Here is a 20,597-nt window from a genome sequence, read left to right on the forward strand (position 1 = left end):
AGATAGCCAGGGCTCGTTAACTCCTGTCCCTCTGCAGATAGCGGGAGCCTATTTGGGCCGCCCCACGGGCTCCTGAATGCCTTTCCCGAATGTCACTGGCCTGTGGTGTGACTCACCTCCGCACACTTTTTATTCCGGTTAGATAACGTGTAAAAATAGCACAAACGCTGCTTTGTTTACGAGCGCGAGCGCTTCGGCACCTCGTTCGCGCCCTATAATAGCTGCATCTCTGTTTTGCGCTGTTGTTCTCGCGTTGTGCAGTTTGATTGCGCTAAATTCGTATTTGTAAGATTCTGGTATTTTTGAAGCAACAGTCACGCCTTAGTTTGTTTTAAATATAGTCGGCCGGTCTCGTTGCTCTCCGGCGACCCCTGCTGGCCGACGGGGCGCCCGCGGGCTTCCAGCTCGCGTCCGCGCGCGGCCGAGTCGTGAACCCCAGTGTGACGAGAAGCAGCGGCTGTCATCATCGCATGCTACAGAGGAGGGCGCACGCCGGCCCGCTCTCTCCCCCGACCGGCAACAGGCTCACCAGCTTTGCGGAGGGAGCGCGACTGGGCATTCCAGAGAATTCGAGAGAAAAAGTGCAAAAGGCTTTTTTTTTTTTTTTTAAAGTCAGCCAAATGGTTCATCAAGAACTTCCGAACTTGGCAGGCGTGCGCAAGGCCGCGAGACAAGTCCGCACACCCGCCGTGGTATTTGTTTGCCGTCTCGGGTGAGCTTAGAGTTACCAGACATACCGATATTTTTTTTTTTTCTTGATGCAGCTCTGAGCTTAAGTCCCCTTTAAACGTGTGTCCCGATCCCTTCAGAGAAAAAATCTCCGACTGTCCCGCGTTTCGGTCGTACCGTATTTTAACGGGACTGCGTTTCGATCCCGCCCGGGTGCCTTTTCTGGGTGGTTTTCGTGTTCTCCCCGTGTCCTCTGGGGCTCCCTACAGGTGCTGTGGTTTCCTCCCACAGTCCAAAGACACGCAGGTCAGATTATTTGGAGAGTGTAAAGTGTCCTTGGAGTATGAATGTGGGAGTGAGTGGTGTGTGGGCCCTGCGATGGATCAGCGAGCAGTCCGGAGTGTGTATCCTTGCCTTAAGCCCAGCGTCTGCTGGGATAGACTCCAGCCCCGTCCCCCCCCCCCCCCCCCCCCCCCCGCCCCACACCAAACGTGTCTGCATTTTTCACCGGTGAGGTGTGCCATGTTGCTGCGCACGCTTCCACACAGGCACACGGCCTCCCCCCGGCTGAGCGGCAAGGCGCGGGCCCAGTCGACACCGCTCTCCACTTCCGCTCAAAATTAAATGCTGCTTTTCACGTCGTTTGTTGACAAGCTCAACCATCCCCCGAATTAACTCCCCCCTGGATTTTGGGAGAGAGAGAACTTGGACTTATTTCATATTTCCAGTTCGTAGGTCGTACTTAAAGGGAAAGTTGCCGGTTGACTCCGGGCCCAGGCGCTATCGTTGGATACGGCGATCGGGAGCACGCTGTGATTATTTATGTATCGTATTACATAGAAAAACTAGAATTTTTCCCGCTCTGTTTGACTGGGGGGTAAGGGGGGCAGGGGGGGGCCAGGAGGGGTTTGCCAGGTCTGTCCATCCTGGCCCTCAGGCTGGCTCACAGGGGGGGGGGGGGGGGGGGGGGGCGGGGGGGGGTTGGAGGGGTGTCCAACACAAACCCTGATATTATGATAGTGGGCCTAGTTGGCCCTCTCAGGCCCAGTTGGCACTCGCAAGAAGACTGTTTATGTCAGTGCTGGGCTTATTTCATTTAAACTTTATTAAACTTTAAACTGGGTGAGCCTCGTCAAGATTAAAATCTCTTTCTCAACAGACAGGAAGCTAGCAGCGCCTACAAACTGCCTTACAAAAACATTATTCACACATCGCACACGTAGGTATGATTACACAAAGCGCTGAATAATTGTTATTATTATCATCATCCATTTTTTTTCAAAATATCTAATGTTTCTAGTGGATGCCTTTGTCCAGAACAGGGCTCAATGCTAACATTGTTTCCGAGGAGCACATGGGCTCTGAAGTTGAAAAATTTAGGATCACATTAATGCATCCCAGTTAGTAGATGTGCTCCTACATTGTTAGTCCAGTATGAACACATCAGTTTTCATGACAAATTCAGTGCCAAATTTGGGATTTGAACATGGAACACAAGTTACAGGAGTGGCGCCCCAAGCGTTACACTACACCCAGGTGGTGATCATGTGTCACCATCTCTGTAAAGGCAAGCTCAGTATTAGCGCCAAAATACAGCAGCCCTGGTGAGTGTGGATTCATTTTGGCTGAGTCCGACCCCCCCCCCCCCACCACCCCCCCACCCCCCCGAAGGACAACGCACGTTGAATCATCTCTTGTAATACCTCGTCATACGAGTCAGTGCTTTTAGTGGCGGGCACACTTCCTGCCCGAGCGAAGGGTTAGAAGTGGGTCGCCACCGCGGATCGTTGCGCCCACCTCTTCTCTGGAGCCACCCGGGGAGTCGGGCCGGAGTCCGCAGCCCGCGCCGTGAGCGCAAAGGACTCTGGGTATGATTCAGGAGAGGCCTCACCTTAAGGGTCATAAAAAGGTTGCCACGACTGGGGTGTGTCGTCGTGAGTGAGCAGGAAATCCTCGTTGCCGGGATACGGCGGGCTTCTCGTCATACGGGCTTGCTGTGCGTTTAGGTTGGCCGGATTGCCTCGGGTTACCGCTGCATTGGCTCCTCCCACAACCGTGCCCGGTTGCCGCTGGCATGACGAGAGAGAAATCCTCTCGATGTATTTAAAGTTTGTGTGTAATGCAATCTGAAACTGTTTCTCAGGTTTGTTCCAGTTTTAAAGTATAGCCCTTCTTTTTAAGGTTTTCTGTTTAATAACTTTAAAAACTCTATGGTCTTTTTTAAAGCCTTCGGTTTAATAACTTTAACAACTCTATGGTCTTTCTACAGCCTTCTATTTAATAGCTGTAAAAACTCTATACTCTTCTTAAAGCCTTATGTTGGTTCCATATTAAACTCTATGGTTTTTCTCATGTTCTGATGGATCCTGCTAATGCGGCTGCCCCCCCCCCCTTTACAGACGATGGAAAGATCTTCCACGGCAGCGGCGTGGGGGACCCCTTCGGCCCCCGCTGTTTCGAGGGGGACATCATGGGCTGCGGAATCATGTTTCCTCGGGACTACATCCTGGACAGCGAGGGTGAGCGCAGCAGGGGGTGGGGGGGGGGTGGGGGGGAAGCGTTTAATCGTGACACCGGCTTGGCTCACACGGAGCGGTTCCCCTCAGCCCTACGCGTTTGTGTCTTTAGGTGCCGGTCAGCTTCCCCAAACCCGAAAGGAATGGCAGACTGCTGACCCAGTGTGGCTGTGTTTTTCCGCTCGGCTCCGATGGCCTCTAAAGTTTTCCCACTAATAGCATGTGTGAAATCAATCACCATCTCGCCGTCCAAAGCTGTGATGTATTACTTGGCAGCACGCGGCTATATGTACAGAAAATGGAATTAATGCTGAGGATCGTGCCGTGGGTTTATGAGAAATGCTGCCTGTCTGGGGAAGATGAAACTGGCCGCACACGTTTTTTTTTTTTTTTTGTACTTCCTGGTCCCACTATTCACACCTTCCTCCACGGGAAGACTTTTTCAGCCATTATAGATTACAGCACGTAGGACGTATTTAGATTTATGTCCTCTACATAGGACATAAATCAGATCTATGTTGGTTTGATTCATAGGCCCTTGTCATTATAATATCGGCCTCTATAATCACTCCTAAAATGTAGGTGCCCTCTGTCATCTCCCATGCATCCTGCTGTCAGACTCACACATAGAGATCAGGCTAGCATTGTCAGCTGAGAAATGAATGTGATGTCATTTGGAGAAGCGGTTACTGAACGCGTCTGCCTGTCCGTTTCTCCTGTGCGTGCGTGCGCGTGTGTGCGCGTGTGTGTGCGCGTGCATCCCTCGCAGACGACAGCGATGACGAGGACTACTTTGAGGTGCGACCGAAACAGAGGAGGGTCCAGAACGTTCTGTACCTGAACGATGAGGACGAGGAAGAGGACGGGGAGGAGATGGAACAGGAGCACGAAGGCAGGAAGGTCATGGTGAGCAGCGGACACCCCCCCGCATGTGTGCTCCGAACACACGGACGGGCTGATCGAACGCACGCAAACGCACGCGCACACGCGCACACAATCACGCACACAATCACGCACACAATCACACACAGACACGCACACAATCACGCACAGACGCGCACACAATCACGCACAGACACGTACACACACAATCACGCACAGACACGCGCACACAATCACGCACAGACACGCACACACGCGCACACAATCACACACAGACACGCACACACGCGCACACAATCACGCACAGACACGCGCGCACACAATCACGCACAGACACGCGCGCACACAATCACGCACAGACACGTGCACACAATCACGCACAGACACGTACACATGTGCACACAATCACGCACAGACACGCACACAATCACGCACAGACACGCGCGCACACAATCACGCACAGACACGCGCACACAATCACGCACAGACACGTACACATGTGCACACAATCACGCAAACGCACGTACACACGCGCACACAATCACGCACAGACACGTATGCACACGCGCACACAATCACGCACAGACACGTACACATGTGCACATAATCACGCACAGACACGCACACACGCGCACACGATCACGCACAAACACGTACACACGCGCACACAATCACGCACAGACACGTACACACGCGCACACAATCACGCACAGACATGCGCACACGATCACGCAAAGACACGCGCACACGATCACGCACAGACACGCACACACGTGCACACAATCACGCACAGACACGCGCGCACACAATCACGCACAGACACGCACACAATCACGCACAGACACGTGCACACGCGCACACACAATCACGCATAGACACGTGCACACGCGCACACAATCACATACACACACGCACACAATCACGCACAGACACGCATGCACACCGTGGATGTTCTACACTCTCCCGAGCCAGCAGTGGGGTTCGCGCATGAACGCGGCTGCGGTCGCAGATAATTGGACGTTCCAAATTGGGGCTTGCCCAACCCCCACGTTGGCCAAATTTTAATAAAAGAAAGGAAAGTTCGGTCTCCGTACTCTAACTCTGGCTGACTGACATTCGCCCGTCTTGGACACGAGCCTGTTATGCGCTACCCTGCAGCGCTGCCTTCCGCGGTTATCGCTGACACGGTCCAGATTCAGTACCCAACCATCGAGCCCAGCCGTGCGCTTGGAACGGAGCCTTAACAGCGTGAGACACCCAGCAGCCCAAAATTATTGCTTGGAGGTAAGCGCTCGAGACAAGGAAGCACGGAAGGACTGTAATTGGCTGTAGGTCGATTTTCAGTGGAAAAAAAAGTAAGAACGCGCTTAACCTATTAATTAAGAGTCAGAAAATATATGTACCAGCAGACTGTTAATGGCATGGGCGTCCGAAGAACAAATAAATCCAAAAGGCCGTTATTATGTGACCTGTTATTTGCATTAACTTTGGCCCATTTCATTCTCATGGCATCCCTCAAAAATAAATTGCACTGGCATGAAAATATGAAGTGATCCCCCAGCCCTGATACACACACACACACACACACACACAGTCCCGCACACACATACAGTCCCACACACACACACACACACACACATACAGTCCCACACACACACACACATACAGTCCCGCACACACACACACACACACACACACACACACATACAGTCCCACACACACACACACACACACACATACAGTCCCGCGCACACACACACACACACACACACACATAGTCCCGCACACACACACACATACAGTCCCGCACACACACACACACACACACACATACAGTCCCACACACACACACACACACACACATACAGTCCCGCGCACACACACACACACACACACACACACACACACACACACACACACACATAGTCCCGCACACACGCATTTTTCTCCTCTAATGGAAACTAGGAAACTGAAACATTGTGCATCATAGATGCTGACGGCACGCTTTTGACAAAGAAGGAGTGGAAGTCCCGGCGACTTGTGTGACCTGGGGAAGGAGGGTGGAAAGGAGGCCGGGGATTATTACGGAATGGCTCGAAGGTCTCCGTGGAGTATTTGAAGTGGTTTTTTTTGAAGAGACTGGGTGGACACCTTGTGTATTTTCATTTACTGCTAAGATCTAGTTTCCTCGTACATCCAGTCTGAAAAATGAACGGATGTCTAAAATGCTCACTGTGTGTGTGTGTGTATGTGTGTGTATCTATGTCTGTGTGTGTGTGTGTGTGTGTGGTGTTTGTGTGTGTGTGTGGTGTGTGTGTGTGTATATGTCTGTGTCTGCATGTGTGTGTGTGTGTTTTATTCCTATGAGTCACGTCAGTCCAGGGGAGCACTGTTCTCTTCCTCATGACAGCTGTGCAGAAATGCTGACTCTTTGTCGCCCCCCTGTGTTTGGACAGGTGTTCTTCACCCGCAACGGCAAGATCATCGGCAAGAGGGAGGCAGTGGTGCCGACGGGGGGGTTCTACCCCACCATCGGCATGCTGAGCAGCGGGGAGAAGGTGAAGGTGGACCTGCACCCACTGAGCGGCTGAGAGAGGGTGGGGGGCGGGGCCCGAGGAGGCGGGGCCATAATCTGATGCTGTCGGGACTGAGGGTGGATGGAAAGAGGGTCGTGGGCTTGCCACACACGCCCCCCTCCCCCCTGCCACCTTCACTCCTCCACCTCCAACAACCATCGCTCTCCTCCTCCTCGGAAACTACCTGAAATTACGTGTTACTTTACGTTTCCTTTAAAGCCCACGACCGAATGCGAGCTGTTCTACTTCCTTTCGTATTTAGGCTGGCTATCTTGGGCTAAGGAGACAAATCTGTACATTGGCGCAACAAATGTTTGTAAGCTGAATCAATTGACCCTATGCCGAGTAGCGATTTAAATCCTGCTGGCAGTGCCTGTTCTGGGCACCAGGGTGCGCTGTTTCTCTACAACAGTAATATGACATTGTGCCATAGTGACCACTGACTTGTCAGTGGCGCTGGGCGAAAATCTTTCTCACTAGTAAGTTCTTAAATCCGCGAATGGCAAAAATGAACACCTTTAAACTGTATAGATGATATATAGTCTATTTTTGAATGATATTACTTGAATATAAATGTAACTCCCAAGATATCACTGTGGTGCAAACGCATGCCGACCCATAAGCATGTCCCTAACCCTCATGCCGATTGTGCGTCCGTAGGTTACTGATACGGAATGACAGGAGCCCGCCGCCTGAGAGCGGCGAGGTTTGGGCAGCGTTCGACTGCGAGTGTTCAGTCCCATCAGATCGGCCGCATGCACTTTCTCCTCTTGTGTCAAGGCTCGAGCCTCGCGTGTGTCCGTAGGCCGGGCGACGGTTGCAAATCTGGGAATTGCGGAGGTGCAACGCATACAGAGGCCACAAGGGGGCAGGGGTCTTCGTTCAGACTTCCTGCCTCCGGAGTTTGTGGGCTGCTTTCTCCACGGCGCTTTTAATCCCATTTAATCCCAACCGCACGTTTTAGCGCTAACCTCGGATCGTTGAATGCTGGAAAATGAAATATTTAGAGAATATTTGGAGATTAGAAGGCTCAGATACGTGTTATTACTATTATTTTTTTGACGGACACGTCATTACACTTTTTAAATCAAAACGAATGGTTGTTAGTGAGTAGTTATGCATGGATCACTTGAAATGTAACGATCGCATTGCTCTTATCGCTGAGATTGTAGGCTGCGTTAATTGACGGCTGGCTAGTGTTATTTCGGTCAATCGCCTGCTGGCATCTGGAAGGCCACAAACTATCAGCAGAAGCCCCATGTAGTCTCTGCTGTGACGGTTACCTGTTAGTAGTGAAATTCCTAGACACAGGACACTTTTTTTGTTTATTTAAAATGAACTTTGGTTTGATTAGTATGAAATCTTGTTTTTACTGTGCATTTTGTGACCGTTATCACGGTTAGAAACGTCTTACATCATTCCTTGGGATTGCCAATGAGTTCGCTTTTTGCCAAACTGTGCTAGAAGTTCCAGAGAGCCCTGGAAATGTGGAACTGGAACTTTTTTTATTAGATCAAGGTTTCCAATCCTGTCTCACTCTCTCTCAGACCTCCTTCACTTTGTCTATAATAATAATAATAATGAAGTAATATGAGTAGTATGAGTAATAATACCTTTGTTTGAAACACATGAAAGATCAGAGGAGTGAGGAATCTGTTCTGTGTAATTTGGTTCTGTAGGATTCTAATGTTTGTGTCGCGGTTCCGCTGGTGTCGACGACCTCCGACCCCCGGCGAGGGGCCGTGTCGCTGCATTGCAAACCGCAGACGCGCCACACGCTATCGTCACGAGCACTTTACAGACGCGCAGGCCGACCGACCGACCGACCGCTGCTGCGCGGGGCCTCCAGGGGCCACCAGGGGCCCCCAAAGGGGCCTCCCTCCTCCAGGTCATTTTCCCCCGAATGCTACCTTCGAAACGAACGTTTGACCATTTAATGCTGTTTTCTTATATATATATATATATATGTGTGTGTGTGTAAAAACCTTCTGCTTCTGTTGATTTAAACGTTTCGAGCCGATTCGCTTACGCACTTCTGTTCCTCTTTCGGCAGGAAGAGGTCACGCGGACTTTGTTTTGGGGTAAAACATTTTTTTTTTTTTTTTGCGTTTGCTGAGAGGAAACGGACGAGCCGTCTGTCTTAAGGTGCGGGGAACGTGGCTCCGTTCTCGTGGGTCGGTCCCCTCTCCTCCGAGCTGGTTGTTAATGAATAATTCATTAGTCTTAATTAGTGGTTAATTGCGGGGTCTGAAACACTAGACGGTGGCATTCGGGGGACGGCTGTAACGGCCTTGTTTTATTTGCATGTTTAATCACCGAACATATTTGTACGTGTACCATAGACGCCATAGACCGACTCTCCCACCCAGGTGGAGTGCGGGGTTTCCCCACCCATATTTAAAGCTGTCCTCAGTTCTGCGTAACTGATCAGTCATGTATGTAACTAAATAACATGTAGCTAGATGACGCATACTTAGCAATATATATATATATATGTACGACCCGAATCTGTGCCTACAAGGCAGACACGCAGGTGCCTTCTTGCGATTGCACTGAATACTCGTCCGTGGCGTTCAAAGCCCTCGGTATCCGTGCAGAGTGCGTTCGAGGGCACCGACTAATCACCGCGATGCAGCAAACCTGGCTCCCTGCGGCTGGAGTCGGCTTCTCTTCCAAACGCGCTCGCCTCTGATTGGTCAGCGGGCCCCGTGCCACGTGTCCAGGCCAATCGCTGACGGGGCGCGAATAATGCAGGAAGACTGAAGCCACACGCCCCACCCTAAGAATCACACACAGCTGGGACGGTGGGCGTTGGCTTCGTCAGTATCCTGAGTCTTAAGATTAAATGCAGGTGCCAGGGAAGTCGGGGGGGGGGGGGGGGGGGGGGGGGGGTTGGGGGCAGGATGGCAGAGGCGCGGTTGTACTATAGAAGTTTGGGAGGCGCGACATCCAGCGCCGCAAGAGCAGGACCCCGCCCATCACTTGCAGCAGCCAATCACGCTGCGCCAGTCAGCAGGCTGCTGTTCAGGGCCCCTCCCTCTCTCCGGCAGCCTGCATTGCTGTTAATGTGTACATACACAGATGTTTATATGATTAAATAAAGATGGCTATTTCCATACTGTTCGGCCTGCGTGTCCTCATTCCCGACTCTCAGCCGATTGGCTGAATGAGGTGACAAAGTCAGTGAGGACCAATCGCACCAGAGTGATTTACAGTAAATACAGACAACTGCGTATTTTCGTCTTTTATTTCATAGATGTGGGAAAAACAAAACCAATTAAATGCCCATTACACTATCACTGGGAAAGTGTCAGACCTGGTTACAGATTCATCTTGGCCTGGCGGTATGAATTTAAGACAACAGAAGGGTATTTTATACCATAAATCTTAATGTGCAAATATAGCCTGCTGCAGTACACATGGATATGTGACTCTTGTATAAATAACATTGTATTCAGGATAGGCGATGATGAACTTGTTTGAACAGTCTTATTTCACGATGTCTTCATGTTGCAAGTAAAGGATTACAGTGTTCAGCTCTTGGACTCAAGTTGATCAGATCACTCTTGTTCTCATTTCTTACAGTTCAGATTAAAAATGCTGAATTTGTTTCCTTATCAGGAAGGAAAAGAATTGTACAGTATCCACAGTTTACCATGCCCAGTCTCTCTCACACACGCACTCCACAGCCAAACCCACTCATAATTCACCCCCCCCCCCCAAACTGAAAAACGCTAAAGTAATTCATTGTTTGCATAGAGCACTAAAGACTGAGTTAGGTTTGCTTCCTATCCATTTTAACCCTTTGTTTGGAATGTTTTTTACCCAAAATTCTAAGTCAGTGTTCTAGAACTCCATTGATTTCAATTACCACCGGTGATTGTTACATCAGCATTAGAATGTTAAGTGAAGAACATTCTAATCACATATTTGTGGTCTTTCACCTTAAAGGGTTAACTAGGGTGCCCTCTTTACACTGCTTTGGATAGGTGAGCATCACAGAGGTCCACCTCCGACGAAACTCTGTACTCTGTCCTTTATCTCAGACCATCACAAGTTCATTGTACTACACAGCTTAAGATTATAAGGCCATAGTTTTATAAAATACAACAAAAAAAGGTTTATTAAAATGTATAGTTTCAAGTTCAGAGCCCTCTGTCGTGAGACGATATTCCCCTCCCCACTGTACAAAAGCTATAGTAATGCAAAAATGTACCAGTTTTTGATTTAAAAGACACACGTCAACCCTTACAGCATAAAACATACAAAAGAAAAATGTACAAAAACATTTTCTTCTTCCCACAAACTTGGAAATGTGGCAAATATGGAAAAAAGGTACAGTAAGGAGCATAGTTTCCTTCTGTTCAGGATTCTGGGAAAGAAGGGATTAAAATTGTTCTTGGTTCTCTGGAGTGTGGCAGTTTTTTCAATGGGCAGATTAAAACAAACACGAAACGTGTGCGCCGAAACAAAAACAAGCTGTCTCGCTCTTGTGGGTGAGCACGGGGGGGGTTTGAGAGCTAGAGAAGGGGGGGGGGGGGGTGGAGGTGGACGGACTTTGCAGCAGTTGCTCAGAAAAAAGAATTAAAATCACAAGTTGTGAGAAATTGGAAAAGGTGGGGAGGCAAATCTCGAAAACTGTCTGACTGGCAATTTTATGGAATGTATGATTTTTTGCGGAGGAAATATGCGCCCGGAGAAGTTATGGAATCTGGATATGGTGCCGCTTCAGCCCTCCTAGTCTTCCTCCTCCTCCTCGTCCTCTTCATCGTAGTAGCGGTTCCTCTTGATCATCTCCTCCACGGAGAGCTCCCCGCCCTCGTCCTCCGCCTCCGCCTCCTCCCCGTCCCAGAAGCCCACGTCCTGGGACGTCCTGTTCTGCTTGCTCGCCGGCGGGGGGGAGGGTGAAGCCGGGTCGTCCGGGGACGCCTCCTGCGGTTTTGGGGAGGGCGCCTGTTCCTCCTCCTCCACTTCTGCCTCCTCCTTTTCGCCGGCTGTTTCTTTGGCCCCCTGTGTGGAGGAGGCACCTTCATCCTGTGTGCTACCGCTCTCCTCTTCCTCTTCAGAGGCAGTCTCTCCGTTCACGATGCTGTCTCTGGGCGTGGTCACTTCCTCTCTGTGGGGCTCAGGGTCAGGCTCCGCTTTTGGCTCTGGCTCCGCCTTTGTTTGTGGCTGTGGCTCCTCCTCCGGCTCTGGCTCTTTGGTGTGGGGCCTGGGGGCCGAGCGCACTGCCTCCAGCGAGCCCCTCCTCTCCAGCAGCCCCCTGATTGGGCGGCGTGGCTCTCTGGGGGCGGGGCCGAGGGCGGGGGCACGGCAGACGGCCAACGAGAAGGGGCGGCTGCGCTCCTTCAGGGAGGCGCTCCTGCGGAGGTTCTTGAGCTCCGAGCGCTCCGAGCTCTGGCCCGAGGGGACCGCCCCGTCATCCTCCGGGGGCCACTTGGCCCGGAAGGGCCTCGCGGGGCCCCCCTCGGTGGAGGAGGCCCCGGGGCCCCGCTCTGAGGGCGGCGGCCAGGCGATTCTCAGCCGCCGGGTCTCGGCCGGCTTCTCGGTTGGCTTCTCGGCCGGGGGGACGAAGCTGTGCGCCCGCGTCTCCAGGTCGGCCGCCAGGACGTTGACCTTGGCGATGGGAGAGTCCTCCACGTTGGGGCTCGGCACCTTGGCTTCAGGGGCCGCTGCGGTGGCGGGGGCGGGGCGGATGGGGGCCGCCGCTGCGGTGGCGGGGGCGGGGGCCAGGCGGACGGGGGCCGGGCTGACTGCGGCCGGGCTGACTGCGGGGGGCTCTCCCTCCCTCTCCTCCTCTTCGTCCTCCTCCACCCGGGGCGACCACAGCTCCTTGTGCGGCCGGTGGCCAAAGCCTTCGTCATAGTTGCCCTTGGCCTTGAACAGCTGGTTGAAGTGCGGCTTGCAGTACACATGGCCGTGCAGAGAAGCGAAGTTCCCCAGGCTGGCCAGCAGAGGGAGACAAAATATTGAGAATACAAAGTCGTTGAACATTGGAAAAAATGTTAATGGGTTGTTAATCATTTCCCCTGTTCACCCTACAGGGTGTTTTTGTTATGCAGCAATTGTTCAATTGCAGCATCTGATTACAGTTAACAGGACAAACAGCTGTGCGAGTGTGAGTGGCGTAGGAGCTGGGGGTGTGGCCTTACCTCAGATAGGTGTTGCAGTGGCAGCAGCGGAAGCAGGATTTGTGAAAGATCTGCTGATTGGCCATCAGGCGCTCCAGGGGGTACACTCTCTTCTGACATGCCACGCAGGTCTCCTGCACCGGCAGGCCGAACTTCTAAACACGCGCGCACACACACACACACACAGATATGCACACACAGACACACACAAAACGTGGTTAGTAGGAGCACAACTTTAAAAATGCAATCCAAACATGCCGCGTTGTTACGTAACTTGAACGTACTACGAATCTGACAGCGAGCGAGTTACGGCGCGTTCCCTTCTGGCGCGCTAACGTTAGCGGAGACTCCGACGAGCGAACGCGCGGGTCGGCCGCGCAGCAGCACTCACCCTCGCGGCCTTGGGCTGGGCGCTGTCCGGGGACGCGGCGCTGCCGGCGTGGGCGGCCGGAGTCTCGGCGGGGCCCTCTGAGATCGGGGACAGGCCTGTGGAGAGCGTGAAACGGCCCGCTTTTAGATTTATGCCTCTGACAAAGGGAGCATCTCATCTGCACATGCACGAGCCTTCCAGCCCATTCACTGGAAGTGGTAGTCCTACAAGGAAGGGCATCCTTGATCACGGCCAGCTGTGTTACCCTCTTCTGTGAACTCTCAAAGGTAATATTTAGTGATGTCTGAGACCAAACATGAGGCCTATTACTGTGCAATACATCGCAGAGAGTGTATGTGGGATCTCTTTTTTCTCGCCAACTCCACAAACAGGCATGAGCCCACCGTACTAACCTGGTAAACAATTCCACAAGTGCAGTAACATCACTCTGACACAAGATGGAGCCCTTAACCATTAACAAAAGGCTTGTACTGAAATGGAGGATGAGAGAGAATACCAAGTACTGAAGTCGAACAAATGCATACTCCACTTTAACCAGAATGTCTTAACCCCCTTCAAGATGATTTATTTAACTGCCACTCTCTCACTTAATTGTAAAAAAGCACAACTAAGTTTTCCTGAGACTGCTTCACGTCAGGGGGCTATCCAATGACCATTTCTTAGTTGAAGGGCTTTTCAGGTTTTGCCTGCGAATCGTATACACCCTACCAAAACTGCTATGTTGTCAGAATCAGCTTTTAATGCAACAGTACACTCTGGGTACAGGGGGTTAACTTATATTCACAACAATGGAGGTGCTGTATTTGAATATGTGGTAACGTGATATTGACTCACTTTTAACGACTCTCCGATATGAACCAATGAGAACCGTGCACTGGCGAGCGTAGATTTTGAATATGAACTGGCATCTGTGAGCATGCGATAGCCTATGAGAATCCAACATCCTCACTCCACACACACTCTATACACCAGCAGTGAACTGGAACGTTCCTTCCATCCTGAGGTTCAGGTGATCCTTGTATTGCTACCCATTGAAGTTGTGCCTTCCTGCTCAAAGGCCCATCATAAATATTAATGATGGGCTAACCAATCAGATCACTTGGAGCCTCAACAATGGCAGAGACGCATTTTGACGTCAGGAACACAGTGCTGTACATCTGGTTTGTATGTAGGCAATCTGTGCCTCACTGTCCCATCAGCAGTGGGAATAATATGATGTTTATTTCCTGACTCACCATTGCTGTCTGTGGTGGAGCCCTTCCTACTGCCGGATCCAGCATTCTGTGAACAGGGAACAAAGGGTTAAGGCCTGTTCCCAAGGGCAACAATGACTATAATGAAAACTAACAATGCGTACACTGTATCGTTCCCCAGCCTCCACACCAAGGAAACTAACAGCTGTAAACACCTGGCAGCAAACGCACACACAGACACACACGTTCTGTGGGTATGGGCAGCGCACAGTGCAGTCAGAATGTACTTTCTCTTTGGAGATTTGTTTTTTTTTTAAATGCACTGAGAACGATGGCTATCGTTACCGTTCCAGAGCATTTCCGCAGTTGTGTTGCTATAGGATAGGCACTTTCCTTCATTTAAATGGGAAAGATCTCCATGATTTCACTGTCATTATCAGAGATATTAGTCGTGGGGCAAATTAGCAGGTGGGTGGCCATGACACTGATGGCCCACTGGTGTCTGCACAAACATCTCTCTTCCATCCAATTAAGTCCAACAAACACATTTGTCTAATTAACTGACATGCTGGACCGTGTGCTTGAGAACTTCTCTTCACCTACGCTCTTCTCCTGTCCAATTAAATTTGTCCCTTGGGGGAGCCGGTGGACTGGCGCGTACTCACCCCAGCCGGGCTGACGGGCGGCACGTTCTCCTTCTGGTCCACGCGGGGGGCGCTCCGCTCCTCCTCCAGCTGCTCCGCCTGCCAGGAGGGAATTCGATTGGTCAGCGCGTCGAGCGCGTAGATTCGTTCTGTCTGTACAATATGCCCCGTTCTCACCAGCTAGTCTACACAGCTCCCAACCCAGGCCCTGGCGCTCTACTCACCCCCTGGACTACCTCAGGTAGCTTTCCCCGCTGGTCTCCCTGCTCGCGCCCCCGAGCCCCCTGCCGCTAACGCAGAACGCAGCCGCGCGACTTGGCTACGACCGACCCGAGCTCCTGTCACACCCGTCTCCTCATCCCACTTCACTGACCGCCTGTTGCTGCTCGCAACCGAGTTTAAAAACGGCGGTACATTCCGACAGACCAGCGAATGGAACGGCTCCACCATGCCGCCAATCAGCGTTCAGACCGCACCTCTCCCAGTCACAACGGCGGCAGCGCAGGGAGGCACTGCGATTCACAAATAAGTGCTACCAGTATAAGGGATTTGGGATGAACTTCCCAAAGTGGTAAGGACAGCCAAACCATCAGCTGCGTCGTCTTCCGATGCAGACAGAAGACCCCCCTCGTCCGCTGGTTCTTGGTCCCCCCCCTTCCACCCCTACCCTGCAGCGCTCCCAACTTTCGTACTAACTCAGGTTATGGCATTTACTATTTTTATGGTTACAGGTTATATTTTTATAGTTTTGTGTTTCTTTGTAGTCTTTATGCATTGAGAATCTGTACTGTTGTTCCTGCTCAGCAAAGTTAATTTGCAGTAGCTTTGTCTTTACCCGCTAGTCTGGGAATCTGGGTAACATTATATGCTAAAGGAGTGTAATGCAAATGTAAATGTTATGTCAGCAAACCCTGAGGCTGTGTGCGTCAGACCCTGCGCACTCGAAGAATGTTCTAGAAAGAATTCTTTCGCAAGGTGTGAGAAACAGGATTTTTAATGATTTTTTTTTAAAAGGTACTTCCTGAACCTTAGGGGGATGACAAAATATATCGCAGTGTTTTAGGGGGTTTTATTTCTTTACATTTTAATGTTTGTCACATTGTCAGTTTTTTAAATTAGTTTTCTTGTGCTTCTTAGGATTTTTGTGCTTTAATCAGCAGGTTGGCAGTTTAAAAAAAAAAAAAAAAGAAGTTTTTCCTTTGTTAAATCGACGGAGAGTTCTCTACATGTTTAAATTAAGCTTTCGTCATGTAATAAGAGATTGCTTTGTGAAAACAACCTTTACTTTGTGTTGCAGAACACCAGTATGTGCAAGAACATCGCAGCTGGGAAAAAATTTACCAGCACAAAATGGCCGCTCAAATCTGAGGCATTCCCGACAAGGGAAAAACAAGGCCGTATTCGTAATGTAATTGAACACAATCTTTATGTCAAACCAGGAAAGAAAACAAACGTTGACACCAGCAATCAAAGAATTACTCTTTTGCATAGGAGGTAAGTCCCATCGTAGCTTTCGACAGCTAATTTTCATAGTGCAAGAGACAACCTATTGCAACAGCCCCGAAAGGAGCTGAGAGAGCTGTGGATGAGCTGTAGCACAGTTACCGCTTCAACCTGCTGTTGTTCCGTCTCAAAGTTGACTGTTGCTATGCAAATTGCCTACAGGAAAGGGGAACCGAACTTCTGCCAAAGAACAAAGCACTCTATGACGATGCCTGGCCAGCGGGAGGCCATAGGGGGGTGGGGGGGTGGGGGTTCTGTGTTAGGCCATTGGGTGTGGTTGCACAGCCTGAGCTCAATGCTCTTACCCATAGCTCCACGTACAGTCTCCCACAGTGCCAGTGTTTTGTCTGTGACATGTTGCCAGTTTCCCTGTGACCAAAACACCGCAGCAAATCAGGAGGCAGGACCTGCCAACCCTTCCTATTCCGTAGTGTGCGCACGGACACACCAAAACACACAAACGCTATTTAGTCACACACCCTGAAATGTGCATATACACCCAAGCACAAACCCCCATCGCACATACTCCAATGCATAGGCTCAGCAAAACAATTAAATTTTCCCAGGATCTAACCTTACTTATGAAGTAATTCTCTCCAAATTCTTTAAGCAGTGGATTCATCAGATGGTTCATTACATAACCATGTATGTCAAGACTCTTGCATGAGCACTTTTTTTTTTCTGCTCAACTGGTGCCCCGCAGCTAAAAGTGCAAAGTGCACACACCCACACACACACACACACACACACACGCTGGCGGAGGACTGAAGTGCAATGCGAGACAAAAATGGGAGATAAACTTGTGGCCCTATTTCAGAAGCACTCACATTGTGAACTGCAGGCGAAGGGTCCTTTTTGGACACAGCGGCCTGGTACTTGGCCAGCCGATCCCGTACGGAGGTCACCTCTCGCACCCTGTCCAGGGTGGACGACCTGTCTGGGACGCCTAGGAGCAGGCAGAGGCAGAGAACAGGTCACCCCAAAATTTAGAGCATGCTGGACTTCTAAAATGCCACAGGCCAGGCCACGCTAACATAAGTCTAACCTGCAGAATGCTTACAGAACACTGTGTGGCCTTAGGTTTTTCAGGTTTTATACTGTAGCTCACTTAAAGCAACACACACGACGTCTTTGTGCAAGATATTTCTGCTGCTGACAATGGAGTCTTTCAACATCTGACCTGATCTCCTTTAATAGAGAACCAGGCAACAACATTTTCAGGTCAGACTGTGTTCTCTCTTAGGTTCTGTTAGACTGTGCTCTCTCTCTCTCTCTCTCTCTGGTTCTGTGTTAGACTGTGCTCTCTCTCTCTCTGATTCTGTGTTATACTGTGCTCTCTCTCTCTGGCTCTGTGTTATACTGTGCTGTCTCTGGTTCTACGTTAGACTGTGCTCTCTCCCTGGTTCTGTGTTAGACTATGCTCTCTCTCTCTGGCTCTGTGCAAAACTGTGCTCTCTCCCTCTGGCTGTGTGTTAGACTGCGCTATCTCTGGTTCTCCTTCAGACTGTGCTCTCTCACTGTCCTGTCATGCATTACCTCGGTCTCCTGGTCGCAGGTCCTCGTCCTCAGAGGTGCTGTTCCTTTCTAACCTCCCAGGCTCTCTGGACACCTGGAAAATGAGAAAGGGTTCCATCTAAGAGTCACCGACACCAAGGCCTACCCCTGAAACGGGACTCCTGCCCTCTCTGTCTCTCCCTCAGGCTTTGTGTGGATGACCTCTCCCCACAATGAGAGAAGATCAGCTCCCTCCCTTACAGTAAGAAGACCCAGTGACACTGTGACCTCTTGGCCTTTCAGGAGGATGACGACATCACAACGATGTTCCGATGGTGAGGAGCCCCTGATGACCTCACATTCGCACCAGGACTGAATTACAGCTCCTCCCCCCTCAGCACAGGCCCCTCCCACCCTGCACAGGCCAAACCACTTATTTGCAATTCTGCAGCAACACATTTACCCACCTATGGAACTTGGAACAATGGAGCAAATCAGACTTAAAATATGTGGGTCCTGATTCATGGAAGGAAGCAAATGTAGTTGAGTCAGCACTTGGCAAACCCCCAGCCCCCTCCCTCAACAGAGGGCGGCTCAGTCTACCCTTGTCTGCTGTTCTAAACTGTATGGGGGAACGAGAGTGTCTCAAGAGTGTCACGGTATAGTACAGCCAGAGACCATGCGCATACTGACCAGATGCTCACGTCCATATCTTTATCATTGAAAGTTCTCTCACTGCCACTGTGGAATGTGAAAGTGCTCTGACTAGATGACCCATGATAAAACACAGGTAACAAGGACAGCCGGAGCTCATGTATCAACAAGCAGGGATGGAGTCACTTGTTATCAGTCAAAACCTGCTTGAACAATGGAGACTTCAGTAATGAAGGAGCTGTCCGTCTGGTTTGTGCCGAGCATCTGTGATAAAATCTCAGTTATAACAAAACAGGGTTGACTTAATTTTAAAAATACAATTGTGTTTAAAGTGTTAAATTGTTTTCACTGCAAATCTTAAGAAAGAAAGCAGTCTGCACTAGTCGATTGGATTGGACTGGGAGCCCCATGGGAGGGAGGTTTAGGTATTGGGGTGGGGGCATGGTGGACTGAAGACGAACTGAATCGCAACAGACGGGACAAAAGACCCATGGAAACAGGAAGTAAACAACCAAGCAAAAGCCCTAGACTGAACCAGGCTGATTGCGCAATCACAGAACGACTTAGGCTTATCCTGGACACCCACGGGCACAGGATACACCCGATTAAAATGGGCCAGGCTTCCTGCAGAAGAGCGTGTCATTGGCCACCTCGCTTGAGAGGGCCAAGGTACATCTGGGACTGTGGTCAATATTCTCAGAGAACCTCTCTGTGAATCTTAAAAGATTTTTCAAGTCAAATTGGATATCACCAAGAAAAAACATCATTAAGTGAAAGGGTCGTCTTTTGTGAACATTAAAAGTAACCTAAAGAAACCAGATAATGGCAGCCAAAAACAACAACAGTCCCCTTCCGAATTCAAATCCCACTGGAAAAAGGTGCAGGAACCAAGCGAACAAAAAACCATCTCGGTAATGTTCCTCTCGATCAAACGATAAGACCGTTTCGCACAGAAACAGGTTCGAGCAATTCGTCGAAAGGGAACGGTGTCGTAATTCGAGTGGGGCGGGCGGCCATTTTTCTTAATCTCTTAAGAGGCGGGGAGGTCTTAGACGGACCATCGGGCAAGATTCACTGTGCGGGGCGAGCAGACGTGTCGAAACAGCCCATAAACACGCCCTGCCGCTATCGCCCGATGAGCCACGCAACGTAAGGTTGCTTCACAAGGCCTGGCCTCGTTCTTTAGTGTAATGTACAGCCTGTGTGTGAATTGAGATAGTGCACTAAGTGCTACCCGGGAGCTCCAAATGCTCTATCTTCAATGAGAAGCAATAATTCTGGAGAAAGAGCCGTCAGAGCAAAATTAACTTGACTCCACCACAGAGTCTCTGGTCTATTGTGGGTATATAGGCATTTTCAGACTGGATATTTCATAGGTGTATACCCATTGCCGGTCTATGTGTATTATAGGTGTAACCACTCATATGATTATTTAAACAGTGGTTCTCTTGTGGACATGAAGCTATTCTCAGACTGAGTATATAACAGACACAAGCCGTTCCCCCAGACTGGGTTCGGTTTAGCCATACGTCCTTTTGTACGAGGTGCATTGCATCATGTCCGGCCCATCTCTGAATGGTTAGATAAACCGATGAATTAACTTAGCAGGAGAGCTGCAGCCCCGGGTGAAGGGATCGGATCAACCGCCCCTCTCTGCCGCGCGGAGAGAGAGAGAGCCGAGGCGGAACGGCGGCCCTCACCGCGCGGCAGAGGGCCTCCCGCTCCGACCCCGTGAGGAAGAGGGGGAAGAAGCGGGGCTTTGACGGGAGAGAGAGAGAGAGAGAAAGGGGAGTCTGTGTGGAGGCCCGGAGTCTCAGAGCCCCTCGGAGCGCGAATACCAGCCCCATGACATCACCGCTGCGAGGGGGCATCTGCACACAGCAGGCGCGCCGCTAGCGCGTAGCCACCGTGCGCTGTTTGTGTGCGCTCCTGAATTTCTGTTTG

At 50.6% G+C, this 20,597-nt stretch overlaps 2 protein-coding genes across 5 annotated transcripts in view; one reads left to right on the plus strand and one right to left on the minus strand.

The window, feature by feature from the left end:
- Positions 1-9,063, plus strand: part of LOC118210712 (SPRY domain-containing protein 3-like) — a 57,775-nt gene extending 48,712 nt beyond the window's left edge. Inside the window, exons 9-11 of the mRNA XM_035387109.1 lie at positions 3,069-3,188; positions 3,955-4,091; positions 6,524-9,063. Coding sequence (XP_035243000.1) covers positions 3,069-3,188; positions 3,955-4,091; positions 6,524-6,658 — 392 coding nt within the window. The 3' untranslated portion in view covers positions 6,659-9,063. The remainder of the gene's footprint in view (positions 1-3,068; positions 3,189-3,954; positions 4,092-6,523) is intronic.
- An 809-nt stretch (positions 9,064-9,872) lies between these two features.
- LOC118210711 (LIM domain and actin-binding protein 1-like) overlaps positions 9,873-20,597 on the minus strand; it is a 37,516-nt gene continuing 26,791 nt past the window's right edge. For 3 of the 4 annotated variants that reach the window (XM_035387106.1, XM_035387105.1, XM_035387108.1), the window contains 7 exons: positions 18,042-18,114; positions 17,333-17,451; positions 15,024-15,101; positions 14,401-14,446; positions 13,166-13,260; positions 12,796-12,929; positions 9,873-12,587 (listed from right to left, as the gene is read on the minus strand). In XM_035387106.1, coding sequence (XP_035242997.1) covers positions 11,381-12,587; positions 12,796-12,929; positions 13,166-13,260; positions 14,401-14,446; positions 15,024-15,101; positions 17,333-17,451; positions 18,042-18,114 — 1,752 coding nt within the window. In that variant the 3' untranslated portion in view covers positions 9,873-11,380. The remainder of the gene's footprint in view (positions 12,588-12,795; positions 12,930-13,165; positions 13,261-14,400; positions 14,447-15,023; positions 15,102-17,332; positions 17,452-18,041; positions 18,115-20,597) is intronic. The other variant, XM_035387107.1, reaches the window with a different exon arrangement.

The sequence above is a fragment of the Anguilla anguilla genome, chromosome 13 (genome assembly GCF_013347855.1).
Source record: "Anguilla anguilla isolate fAngAng1 chromosome 13, fAngAng1.pri, whole genome shotgun sequence".
NCBI classification, from domain to species: Eukaryota; Metazoa; Chordata; class Actinopteri; order Anguilliformes; family Anguillidae; genus Anguilla; species Anguilla anguilla.